This window comes from Dama dama, chromosome 13 (genome assembly GCF_033118175.1).
Source record: "Dama dama isolate Ldn47 chromosome 13, ASM3311817v1, whole genome shotgun sequence".
NCBI lineage: Eukaryota > Metazoa > Chordata > Mammalia > Artiodactyla > Cervidae > Dama > Dama dama.
In genome coordinates this window covers 29,229,852-29,242,649 of record NC_083693.1, presented here as the reverse complement: position 1 = coordinate 29,242,649, position 12,798 = coordinate 29,229,852, and the positions used below count along the sequence as shown (strand labels likewise).

The 12,798-nt window shown below is 39.2% G+C and overlaps 2 protein-coding genes across 6 annotated transcripts in view; one reads left to right on the top strand and one right to left on the bottom strand.

Moving 5' to 3' along the window:
* POLG (DNA polymerase gamma, catalytic subunit) overlaps positions 1–3,847 on the top strand; it is a 30,409-nt gene extending 26,562 nt beyond the window's left edge. Inside the window, exon 22 of one of the 3 annotated variants that reach the window (XM_061158683.1) lies at positions 3,350–3,847. In XM_061158683.1, coding sequence (XP_061014666.1) covers positions 3,350–3,627 — 278 coding nt within the window. In that variant the 3' untranslated portion in view covers positions 3,628–3,847. The remainder of the gene's footprint in view (positions 1–3,349) is intronic. The other 2 variants (XM_061158681.1, XM_061158686.1) reach the window with 2 other exon arrangements.
* The window catches only part of FANCI (FA complementation group I), a 62,196-nt gene that overhangs the window by 10,521 nt on the left and 38,877 nt on the right, over positions 1–12,798 (bottom strand). For all 3 annotated transcript variants that reach the window (XM_061158678.1, XM_061158680.1, XM_061158679.1), the window contains exons 19-27: positions 12,341–12,409; positions 8,623–8,724; positions 7,562–7,729; positions 7,364–7,485; positions 6,679–6,843; positions 5,928–6,107; positions 2,139–2,305; positions 1,732–1,808; positions 596–712 (exon numbers count right to left, since the gene is read on the bottom strand). In XM_061158678.1, the coding sequence (XP_061014661.1) occupies positions 596–712; positions 1,732–1,808; positions 2,139–2,305; positions 5,928–6,107; positions 6,679–6,843; positions 7,364–7,485; positions 7,562–7,729; positions 8,623–8,724; positions 12,341–12,409 (1,167 nt within the window). The remainder of the gene's footprint in view (positions 1–595; positions 713–1,731; positions 1,809–2,138; positions 2,306–5,927; positions 6,108–6,678; positions 6,844–7,363; positions 7,486–7,561; positions 7,730–8,622; positions 8,725–12,340; positions 12,410–12,798) is intronic.

Below are 12,798 nucleotides of genomic sequence, written 5' to 3'. Positions count from 1 at the left end.
TAGGGAAATTACTCCTGAATGGAACAGACCCACAGAATATGGCACTTCTCTTATTTCACATATATATGGGTACACATATTCTTCGTGTATATGTGCAGACCCAAGCACATATACCTAAAATCTATCTGGGTAGAAGGGATTCTATTTTAGGACTATAATCATGCTTTCTGACTTATCACCTTTTGTTGAATATCCCCCAAACTCAGAATCAGCTAATTTTGATGAGAAAGTTAACTGCTGAATGTCAGCTACCTTGATAATTAACATACTTTCATCTTAGAAAACACCAAGGGGGAGGGGGTAGGGAAACACAAGAAGGTTGAAGGCCCTACAGATAAACAAAACTTTTTTTTTTTACAGTGCTTACTGTTTACCCTTGACAGTGGCCAAATGAACAAAAGCAGTAACTACGTCATGGTAGAAACACTCTGTGTGTGTGGGTGGGTACATCTTACAGATCTTATATTAATTCAGGAGCATAACAAGACAAGATTTTAAATAAGCCAGATTTCAAGAGGACATTTAGCTGTACACTGTCAGATGTAGTACTCCTGGCCTTCTGGGGGTGCAAAGAGGGACTGATTGATGCTCATACCTCAGCAGAGATGGGCTTCAGCAGCTTGGACAAGCTGGTGAGAACAGTGACCAGAAGCAAGGCTTCTCTGCTCTTAAAGTCTTCCTCTTGGCTGCTAAGTAAATTCAACAAGGACCTCTGAGAAAAGATACACAGAAACATTAGCAGACATGATACTAGCAAAGAGAAGAGACATCTAGCCAGAGATTCCTAAGGCTGGGACAGAAATGACTCAAAAATACCAAAAATCCAAGAGGATAAAATCTGGAAATAAGACCTGGATTGAGCAGGTAGTTTCCTACCCTGTTTGTGATCAGACATCTGAGTGTTCTTTTGAGAGCTATGAACTCCTTCTCCTCCAAACCCCTGCCACATATACATTAGGAATGAACTGTGCACCCAGTTTTGTTTATTTTAGGCTGCACCACACAGCTTGTGGGACCTTAGTTCCCTGACAAGGGACAGATCACAGGCCCAGTGAAAGTGCTGTGTCCCAACCGCTGATCGCCACAGCGTTCCAGTGCACCCAGGCCTAGGTGGCTCACAACCTCCTGAGGCCCACTCACTCACCTGAGGGCTAGACACACCCCAACACTGGCGTTCCCTACACACTTTCTGTTTCCCTTTTCTCTGTTTCTCTCTCACCACCCAGAACACTGTCTTTGGTCCGTCAGTCTCTCCCCACTACAGCATAAGCTCTGTGAGGGTAGGGCTGTGTCTCTTATTCCTTGTTATATCTTCAGCGCCTGAACAGTTCCTGGCATGTGATAGGAACTTTAACATTATTAAAGAAATCCTCTGGGATAAAAGCTCCTGATACGTGACAACTAGTGGTTAGAACCATATGACAGACAAAGCCAAGTTACTCCCTGCACGAGTGGGCTCCTGGCAAGCTCTTTGTATAGTATCAGCTCAAACAGTGATTCTTAGAGGCAATGAGTGCTGCAGACTGGGGTGGCTTGACACACATCCTTCCTGGAATGCTTTTAAATGCATTATCTTTCACTCTCAGAGCTATGTCAAGTTGCTTGAATGACAACCCAGAAAAAATTGCTGTCCTACTTGCGGACGGTCTGCCTGTTCCCCACCAGCTGGCCTGGCTAACGGTCCCTTTCTGAGGACCCTCACAAAGCACAGCAGTCTCCTAGGCTTCTCACCTGGAACTGCCGGATCTGGAAAGCTGCTCTCTGAGAGACACTGACTTCCTCCTCCTCTTCCTCCTTATCTGTAGCATCTAGGAAAGGAAAAGAACACTATCTGCTTTGAAAGGGGCTTGGCTTTTTTCTTTGCCAAGCTAAAATTTTAGGAAGCCAAAAGTCTGGAGGCAGCTTTAATTATATTCCTAACATTCTGCAGCTTCTTAAGACTATATTCAGTTTCTCAGTCCCATCTGTGGTTAAATGGAATCCAGTAAGTGCCAATTCTGAATCCACTAGGTGTCACTCCTTAGCCACACTGGGACTCTTCGCAGGTGTCCTCTGCTAGGCTAACAACTGGAATCAAGAGGTTTGGTTGAGACAGAAACACTCAGATCGAGCCAAGTTATCAAAACTGAAATGCCCACCCAGAGCCTTGAGAAACTGATGGCACTTGGGCTGGTAGAACTGCTGCACGGCACTGAGTATCTTCTGCAAGCCCTCTAAGCACAGCAGCGAGATGTTCTTTCCTTTCTCTTTCTTCCCCAACTCTTCCACTGAGGTAGGGATTGAAGTGTATCTCCAAAGCAAGACCCTGGGGAAAAGTGATTTTATTTTCAAAGTCAAGTTCACTGAGATACAATTTCCATACAGTAAAATTCCCATCCTGTAAATGTATGGCTCTGCTGACTCACTTCCATAGTCATGTACTCACCCCCCTTAATCTAGATACTTCCATCACCCCAAAAGTTCTCATGTGCTCCTTTGCAGTCAGTTCTCTTTGATTTCCCAGGCAACCACTGATCTGTTTCCTGTCCTGGTGGTTTTACAGTTTACAAACTATCATATAAAAATGGTATCATTCATTATGTAGCTTTTAGAGTCTGGCTTTGCTAACAGCATATGGTTTTGAGATTCACCTATGTTGTTGCACGTACTGGTAGCTTGTCGCATTTTACTGTTGAGTAGTATTCCAGGGTGTGAATGTACCACAGCTTGCATATTCACCGATTTATCATCTTTAGGTTGTTTCCAGATTTTGCTATTACAGATAAAACTACTATATACAAACTTTTATAAGAACATCTGCTTTCATTTCTTTTGGGTAAATACCTAAGAGTGGAATGGGTATATCGTAAGATAGGTGTGTGCTTAATTTTTTAAGAAATTGCCAAATTATTTTCCAAAGTGGCTGCACCATTTCACATTTACGTCAACAGTGTGTAAGAGTTTAAATTCTGGGCGCCCCTGGAGGCTCAGTGGTAAAGAATCCACCTACCAATCAGGAGACACAGGTTTGATCCCTGATCTTAGAAGATTCTACATACAGTGGAGCAACTAATTACTTGAGCCTGTGCTCTAGAGCCCAGGAGCTGCAACTACTGAAGCCGGTGGCTCAAGAGCCCGCGCTCTACAACATGAGAAGCCGGTGCACCGCAACTAGAGTAGCCCCTGCTCACTACAACTGGAGAAAAGGCCGCACAGCAAGAAGACCCAGGGTAGCCAAAAGTAAATACATAAATAAATATTAAGAAACCAAAAAAACATGGAGTTTAAATTCTTCCACATCCATGACAACACTTTGGTATAGTCAAATCTAAACTTTTAGGCATTTTATTATTTTTTATTTTTTTTCTAGGCATTTTAATAGGTGTTTACACCGAGGAAACCAGAATTAAGAGAGACACGTGTACCCCAATGTTCACTGCAGCACTGTTTACAATAGCCAGAACATGGAAGCAACCTAGATGTCCACTGGCAGACAAATGGATAAGAAAGCTGTGGTACATATACACAATGGAATATTATTCAGCTATTAAAAAGAATGCATTTGAATCAGTTCTAACGAGGTGGGTGAAACTGGAGCCTATTATACACAGCAAAGTAAGTCAGAAAGAAAAACACCAATACAGTTAATTAATGCATATATATGGAATTTAGAAAGACGGTAACGGTGACCCTATATGAGACAGCAAAAGAGACACAGATATAAAGAACAGACTTTTGAACTCTGGGAGAAGGTGAGGGTGAGATAATTTGAGAGAATAGCATTGAATCATGTATATTATCATATGTGAAACAGATCGCCAGTCCAGGTTCGATGCATGAGACAGGGTGCTCTGGGCTGGTGCACTGGGATGACCCCGAAGGATGGGATGGCGAGGGAGGTGGGGGGTGGTTCAGGATGGGGAACACATGTACACCCATGGCTGATTCATGTCAATGTATGGCAAAAACCACTACAATATTGTAAAGTAATTAGCCTCCAATTAAAATAAAGAAATAAACTTTAAAAAGAAAAAAAAATAGGTGTTTAGTGATATCTCATTGTGATTTTAATTTGCATTAACCTAGGGCTGCAGTCTGTGGGGTCGCGAAGAGTCAGACACGACTGAGTGACTTCATTTTCACTTTTCACTTTCACACATTGGAGAAGGAAATGGCAACCCACTCCAGTGTTCTTGCCTGGAGAATCCCAGGGACAGCGGAGTCTGGTGGGCTGCCGTCTATGGGGTTGCACAGAGTCGGACACGACTGAAGTGACTTAGCAGCAGCAGCAGTGACTAATTATGTTGATCATCCTTTCGTGTTCTGATTTGCCATCTATACATCTTATTTGGTAAAGCGTCTGTTAAAACACTTTATCCATTTTCTCAATTTGATTGTTTTCTTAAAAAGTTTGAGAGTTCTTCATATTCTCTGGTTACCAGTCCATCATCAGACACGTGTTTTGCAAATATTTCCTATTAATTCGTGGCTTGTCTTCTAATTTCCTTAGGAGTGTTTTTCAAGGAACAGAGTTAAATTTTTTAAAAAATATTGATTGTGCTTCTGGTATTATACCTAGGAAATTTTTTACCTAAAACAAGGTTGCAAAGGTTTTTCTGTCTTCTAGATGTTTTACAATATTTGGTTTTACACTTATGCCTCTGATTCATTTCAAGTCAATATTTTGTTATAACATGAGAAATGGATCAAGGTTCATTTTTTTTCACATCAGTTCAGTTCTCAGTCACGTCCGACTCTTTTCGACCCCATGGACTGCAGCATGCCAGGCTTCCCTGTCCATCACCAACTCCCAGAGCTTGCTCAAACTCATATCCGTCGAGTTGGTGATGCCATCCAAACACCACATCCTCTGTCTTCCCCTTCTCCTCCTGCCTTCAATCTTTCCCAGCATCAGGGTCTTTTCAAATGAGTCAGTTCTTCACATCAGATGGCCAAAGTATTGGAGTTTCAGCTTCAGCATCAGTCCTTTCAAAGAATATTCAGGGCTGATTTCCTGTAGGATGGACTGGTTTGATCTCCTTGCAGTCCAAGGGACTCTCAAGAGTCTTCAACACATCAGTTGATTCTAAAGCATCAATTCTTTGGCACTCAGCTTTCTTTATAGCCCAACTCTCACATCCATGCATGACTACTGGAAAAAACCGTAGCTTTGACTAGACAGACCTTTGTTGGCACAGTCATGTCTCTGCTTTTTAATATGCTGTCTAGGTTGGGCATAACTTTTCTTTCAAAGAACAAGAGTCTTTTAATTTCATTTTTTCACATATTCCTGTACAATTGTTCCAGATTTGTTTGAAAAGACTTTTCTTTCTCCATTCCATTATCTTGGCACCTTTGTCAAAAGTCCAAAGACCATACTTGTGTGGATCAGTTCTGAACCATCTATTTCTGTTCCACTGATTCTAGCAATACCTCACTATCTTAAATACTTATTAATGTTCTATAAATATTGATTAAGTCAAGCTGGATGATAGTGTTGTTCAAGTTTTCCACATCCTTCCTGATTTTCTATCTAATTCTACTGATTACTGAGAAAGGTAGATTATTATTTGTGTATTTCTCCTTCAGTATTACCGTTTTTGCCTTAAGTATTTTGAAGCTGTTATTAGGTGCTGTTAGGTACATATACATTTAAAACTGTTCTGTCTGCTTGATGAATTATTTAGTCATTATGTAATATCCCTTTTTATTCCTGGTATTAGAATTACATTTTATATGTGGCCAACAATCCACACCAAAACAGGACTAGGAAAAAACCCCAACATAGTGAGTGACTGCACTTCCACCTTTGGGTATGCCCGACTTCAAACCATCTTACTCCCTACCCAACTTCAAACCACCTTCCTCTCCCCAACCCCCTTGCCGATTTCCTCTCTTGGAGATGCCACGGCAAGTGGAACAGGTCTCTAAGGGTGCGTGGGGCTTACCGAGTTATGTCACAGAGGCTCTGAAAGACCTTCTCTGGGTTCTGGCCATCAGGGCCACTCACATGCCCTGTTTCCTTTAGCTGCTGGACCTTCTGCAGAGCTACGTTCACTGCGTAGCGCATGAACTCATTGCTGGACCTCAGAACAGACAGGCTCTCTTCATGACTCTGGGTACTGTCCCTAGACAGGAAAAAAGAGACAGAAAGATTCCCCTGCTACTGGGACCTGAAATTACATTTTCTGGGGACAGTTCACAATAGCACCCAGCCAGCTCCAAAGACAGACTCGAGGCAGCCCACGCCAGAGTCACTGCCGAGGCTGTCTTTCTACAAATATTATTCTCAGTGTTACCTCCCTTTCTCCCCCTTCCCCCAATCCTTTAACTTTGATGAAATTTAAAGGTCGGTCTTAGTTAACTTCCTTTAATTTTTTTTTGTTGTTCCTTTTTTTTTAAATTCAGGCTTTTCTTTCCCCTCTTTTCACGCTACTTAGGTTGATTTCTTGGAATCCATCCTGTCTTTTCATCCACTAGTTCATTGTTTCTGACATTCCCTTTAGTAATTCAAAGTATCTCTTTAAATGCCTATGTGGGACTGTTCTGCTTTCAAGAAAATTACAACCCCCTTGACTTACTTTTTACTGTATATATGCTAAGGAATTGTGAATCCAAACTAGGTAATATCAGTGACCCTTAGTAGGTGTCTCTACCTTCACCTTAAGGCTGTCTTTAAGCTCTTTGTTAGAACCTTACCTGAAAAGAGCTGTGAGAAGATCAGACACAAATTTCATGGACAAAAAACTATCGGTTGTTCGGTTGGCCATTTTCGTTTTGCCTTTACCAGATTTTTCGTTAAGAATGTCAGAGAGCTTCTTGTAACACATAAATAAACTCAGGATCGTTTCAAACTTAGTCTTACTGTATAAAAGGAAAAAGAGACCACCAAGGACAGGTGTCAGAATATTATGGTTTACTTTCAAAACAGTAATAAGGAAATCACAATACTTTTTTAGATGTCATACTTTAGACCCCAAATTACAAATGAATGGATCTTCACTATTAACACAGTACTCCTAGGTAATACCAATCTGGGTCATTTCTTTTCCTCCTTTATTTGTATCAGTCATTGCAGAGAATGAAAGTTCAGTACTACCACCAATCAAAATTTCTCTATTAAAACCAGGGGTTGTTATGTTCAAGGTCTGGGGAATGTTCAATAAAGTAAAGACTGATGGAGAGACAAAATTCACGAGCCTGTTTGGCATGTGCTTTGATGTTCCCTGGTAGAAAGAACATTGTTTGGTCTTAGGCTAGAGGTCCATCTAAGAGATAGTGTCATGGGGCTGTGGTCTGTTCATATCTAGCCTATTGTTAGTGTTAAGAAAACACACTCCCACACATAAAATGAACTACAAGTAGAGCTACAGTAATACCCTACCTGAAATTACTTATGAAGAAATTATATTCTATTAGAACCTCACAAATTCCCATAACAAGAGAAGCGCAGATATTATTTTTGATGCCAATACCAGTGCTCTGAGAAAAGTCTGCTGATTTGTCCTAAAAGACACAAGATAAAAATTAATAAGCTACTAAAAACCTCCATTACTCAACACAGTTTAGACTTAGCAATTACCAGTTCGAAGTCCTCTAGTTCACTCTTAATCATTCTATGCGTAATCGACTCCAGCATATCGTCTAAGTGTTGGTAGAAGCCCTCCTCCTCCTCCTCCTCCTGCTGTAATGGTACCACTCTGCTCTTATACCAGGCCAGACAGTGCTGAATACAACACAGCAGATAATCCTGTAGAAGAAAATATAATAACTGAACATCCTTGTTAAAGAAGTGACAAATAATCCTTATCTATAAGGCTAAATAAAGTTATCATTAGCATCACAAATTAAGTCAATCTGGAGTTAAAAAAAAAAAAAAAACCAAAACAGAAAAAAATAATTGAACTAACAGAGGCATTGTTTTCTGGCCTTTCCCAAAGGCACCGGCTTCACAAGTAGCTGACACGTAAGAATGTAACATCAAATGTGCTCTCTCTGATCTGGTACAAATACCAAGGAGCCAGGTTGTGAAATTAAATCCTCTCCAGCACCTCTGAGTCCCAGAGGATATTCTAAACATATGGGTTTGAGTTGAGGGAATCTTTGGGAGACCAATATAGCTTCTCTGACCTAGGCTGAGCACATCTCAGTTTTAAGTCACTCAGGAGTTTCAGTTTCTTTCTTTCCTGTCTTTCTGAGGCTAGACGAGAATAGAAAACCAACCTGTCCCAGTTCCTCTGAAGGTTCAACAGAATGCCAGTTCTAGCTCAGCCCAAGTCATACACTCCAGACTAATGAAGCAGATCCCCTGGGTTCATCTGCTTCTGGGTAACCTCGTTCTCCAAATTCTAAAGTATATCTATTTAGTACCTGCAATCAGAGAGCCATTAATGGGAGGTAAAATGCTCCTTGGGAGAAGTGATGGATGCCTTGATTATTAGTCAAGTGTTGACATGCAGATACCTCACCACTAGAACCATGGTGGTGAAGGGTCAGAGAAGAGTCAAGAGTAAAAATTCACTGGGAGTACCAGATGTTTCACAGAGAAGTCATCTCTTTCTGAAGCTCAACCATATCAACAGGGCTGGAAGTTTTACTTAAGAGTAAAAATAATGGTTACAGGAGGAGGAAACAAAGTCTCACCAGTGGTTCCTGTAGAGAGACCTGATCTCCTTGGGTCAGAATACAAGCTTCTAATTTCAGAGGAGGCAGTACATCAGGTTCTGGCTCATAGAACTGTTTCAACTGTGTATGGAAAGGAAAAAGACACCATGGCTCATGAATGCTTTTCACTTTTTTAACTGGTCAAGCTAATGGCAACTTTAATGTCTAATGCCTTCTAAGACGTTATTTCCCAACTGTCCAAAGAACACTGCAGGAAAATCTGCTGCTTTGGCTCAACCCTGTCCTTCCTTTGCCCTTGCATCAGGCAGGGCACTGACTGAGATCTTTCCTAGTCCACTTCACCACCTCACCTGTAAGGCACCGCGCGCTCTCACACCAGTTACTTAATTTGTATAGGCTATCAAGCACTTTCAGTACAGCTTGGTTGTTAAGAATACAGGCTCCAGAGTCAGACTGACTGAGTCTAAAATCCCAGTACCACCACTTATTAATTCAATAAAGGTGGATGTCTTGGTTTCTCATCTGTGAAATGAGGATATTATTAATATAAGCACAAACATTTGTATAAGATCAAATGTGCTAACACACATAAGGAGCTTCAAATACTATTCAGCTCATAACAGAGCTCAAAAAAAGTTAGCTAACTCAGCCATAAAAAAGAATCAAATGACACCATTTACAGCAAAATTCAGATGGACCTGGAGATGACCATACAAACTGAAGTCAGACTGAGAAAGACAAATACTATATGATATCACTTACATGTGGAATCTAAAATGATACAAATAAAACTTATTTACAAAATAGAAATAGATTCACAGACCCAGAAAACAAACTTATGGTTATCAAAAGGGAAAGCAGGTGAGGAAAGGATAAATTAGGACTTTGGGATTAGCAGAAACAAACTATTATATATTAAAGAGATAAACAAGATCCTACTGTATAGCCCAGGGAATTATATTGAATATACTGTAGTAACTCATAATGAAAAAGAAAATACATGTAACTGAATAACTTTGCTGTAACCTGAAACAAATACATTGCAAATAAACTACACTTCCATAAAGAAAAAATGCTAATTGCCATTCTCCCCTTTTAACTTTTGGAGTCTATATAACTTTATTGGCCCACACACTAACCTGTGTTGGAAAGCACTGCTCTATGCTTTCAGTCATAACTCGCCATGTTAATGTGCAAATGCAGATGGACTGATCATTAGTTTGAAAGATAAAATATAACTAACAAGATATAAATTTTATATAAGATCAGGTCCAAGGCCCACTGAAAAACTTTTGATAAATAGTATAAGACCTTCCAATAATTTCTCCACTTTCAAATGGAGCTTCTTTAGAAGAATTAGCACAAAGCAATGGCATAAATAAGGAGGAAGAGCAAGAGGGAAAGAGAAGTTCTATTTATAGCAAAATGGTGGACTAGGGTTTAGAGAAACCCTCATGGTAAAGAACAATAAAAAATACTGCATTAAAATTTTTATATAGATACATTTATTAAATAGATAGCTAAGATGACAGGAAAGTAAAAGGAATCATGAAATTTAAGATAGAGCCTAGGGTCCTCATGGGGTTGTATCAGATTGTTATCTAGACTGTATCAGAGATTGTATCTGAGATTGTATCAGAGACTTTCACAGAAAGCTGGAATTCTCAAAAGCAGATATCCTTGGTGGATGACCCTAAAAAATAAATCCACCACATGGAGGAAGATAGTGGGGGGATATATATACCTAGCTAACTACCTCTGACTTCAGGTGAAGGGGGAAAAGTCTCCTCAGGGACTTTCTAACCATAAGTTAGTCTCCAAATGTAGCTGGGGCTGGAATTCACATGACTTCAAATATAGGGTTATTTGAGAGTTAAGACTGTCCAAATCATTAGACAATATACCTGAAAGTTTAAAGAGTGTTTAACTTTGAAACAAGTAAGGGGGAAAATGGAATAAAAGAAACTTCAAATTTTACATAAACCAGAAAAAGAGGGAATATCCCCATCATTTTACTAAGCTCATACTAAACCAAAGAATTTCAGTATGAAAAATGAAAATTATAGGCCATTCCTTCTTGTAAAGATATATGTATGTCCTAAATGGAAACCACACCCAGTAGTGTATAAAAAAGGTAATATAATCAATTTGAGTTTATTCTAGGAATGCAGTTTTTTTAAAAAGATCAAATAATATAATTCATCACAGTAACAGATTAAAGGAGAAAAATCATATGGTCATCTCAATAGATACAGAAAAGCATCTGATAAAATTTAACATGCATTTAAGAGTAAAACAATAGAACTGAAATGGCAGAAGAAAGTAAACTTGAAGACAGATTATGAGAAAATATAAAATCTGAAGAAAACGGTGTAAAAATATTGAGGAAAAATGAACCAAGTCTCAAAGATCTGTGGAGCAATATCAGGCATTCCATTATACATACCACTGAAGTCCCAGGAGGAAAGGAGAGAAAGAGGGGATAGGAAAAAATAATCTGATGAAATAATGAATGGACATTTCTCAAATGTGGTGACAAGCATCAGCTTACAGATCCAAATAGCTTAATCAACTCCAAATAGGAGAAACACATGCTTCGGCTCTTGAGCCAGAAGATCTGAGTTCAAATTCTAGCTCCATCACTTATTAACTGTGAGACCTTGGGCAAATTAAATTACTTAACCTCTTGGAGCCTTAAAACATACATCTGTAAAATGGAACTAAGCAGTTATTTCACAGGGTTTTGTGAGGACTAAATGAGATCCACCACACACCATTCATAAATTGCTTGGCCCTCTGTAAGTGCTAAACATTAAGTACTGTTATTACTATTAGTACACAATAGTCTCTTGAACTCTCTCAACATACATTAAAAAAAAAAAAAAATCATACAATGAAATATTATTTAGCCATAAAAAGGAATAAAGTACTGATGCACCCTCAATACGGATGATCCCTGAAATCATCATGTTAAGTGAAACAAGTCAGTCATAAAAGACAACACACTGTTTGACTTCATTTATATGAAATGTCCAGAACAGGCAAATCTATAGAGAGAAAAAGAAGACTGATGATTGCTTAGGGGTAGAAGGTTTGAGGAAGGATGGGAAAATTAGAGGCGGGGTAGCTAAATGGTGTGGTTTTTTCTGAGATGACAAAATGTTCTCAATTGATTATGGTGATGGTTGTACTTTGTGAATACACTAATTCAAATAAATGCTTAATAATAAATGTCGAGAGTAAAAAGGTCTTATTCACATCAGAAACTCTTCAGCTAAATTCTTCTCATCTTGATGGTTCTTTGAACTATTTCATAATTTGCAGCTTTTTAAAAAAGCTGAGAAATACAGAAAATACTAATAGACACTCATGAATATGTTACTCAGATTTAAGAAATGTCAGTATTTTACTGTTTTCTCCAAATCACTCTTCTTTATCAGAAATAAACATAACAGATACTACTGCTGATGGCCTTTGTATAAATGGTTCTACAAAATGTCCTTCTGACTTAGGATGTTAACTGAGAAGGTTAATTGTCAGATGATGGCAATATGGTAGACAGATAAAGAGTGATTAAAATGAAACAACATGAAATAGCATCATGTACCCTGGGCATGTCTGCAATGTACCAGTAGACTAGTTGGGACTTATTTTATATTTTGAAAATTATGAAAAATGTCAATTATATTTAATGTCTTGGTACCTGTTCCCTTATATCCATGAAAATATAATTTACCTGTGACAGCAGAGTTTGCATGACTGAGTTAGCCAGCTGAGAATTCCTTCGAAGGACATCATAGAACCCCTAAAAGGAATCAGAGGACAAATAAGCTATCAGAGTCACTAGTAATTTGGACAATCTTAACTTTAAAATAACTTTGTATTTCTTTACCTATTCTCAGCTCTCTGAAAAAAAGATGGAGGCCGTACATGCTAGAGGGAGAAACAATTCAGAAAGTTTAGGTTATTGGCCTAAGCTAACGTGAGATCTCTGACAATGAGAACTCGATTATAAACTGACCATAATCCTCACAACTGTTAGACGTCAGGTCTCGTCTGGCTTTGGGGTACTTCTCCCTTTCCCAGACCTCATTTTTTCCTCTTATCATACATTAGCAGCCTTCCTTTTTAGGGCACTCCCCCTAGTCTCCAGTGATTCAAAAGTGCCTCCTGGACCTAAGCACCCTAATGTGA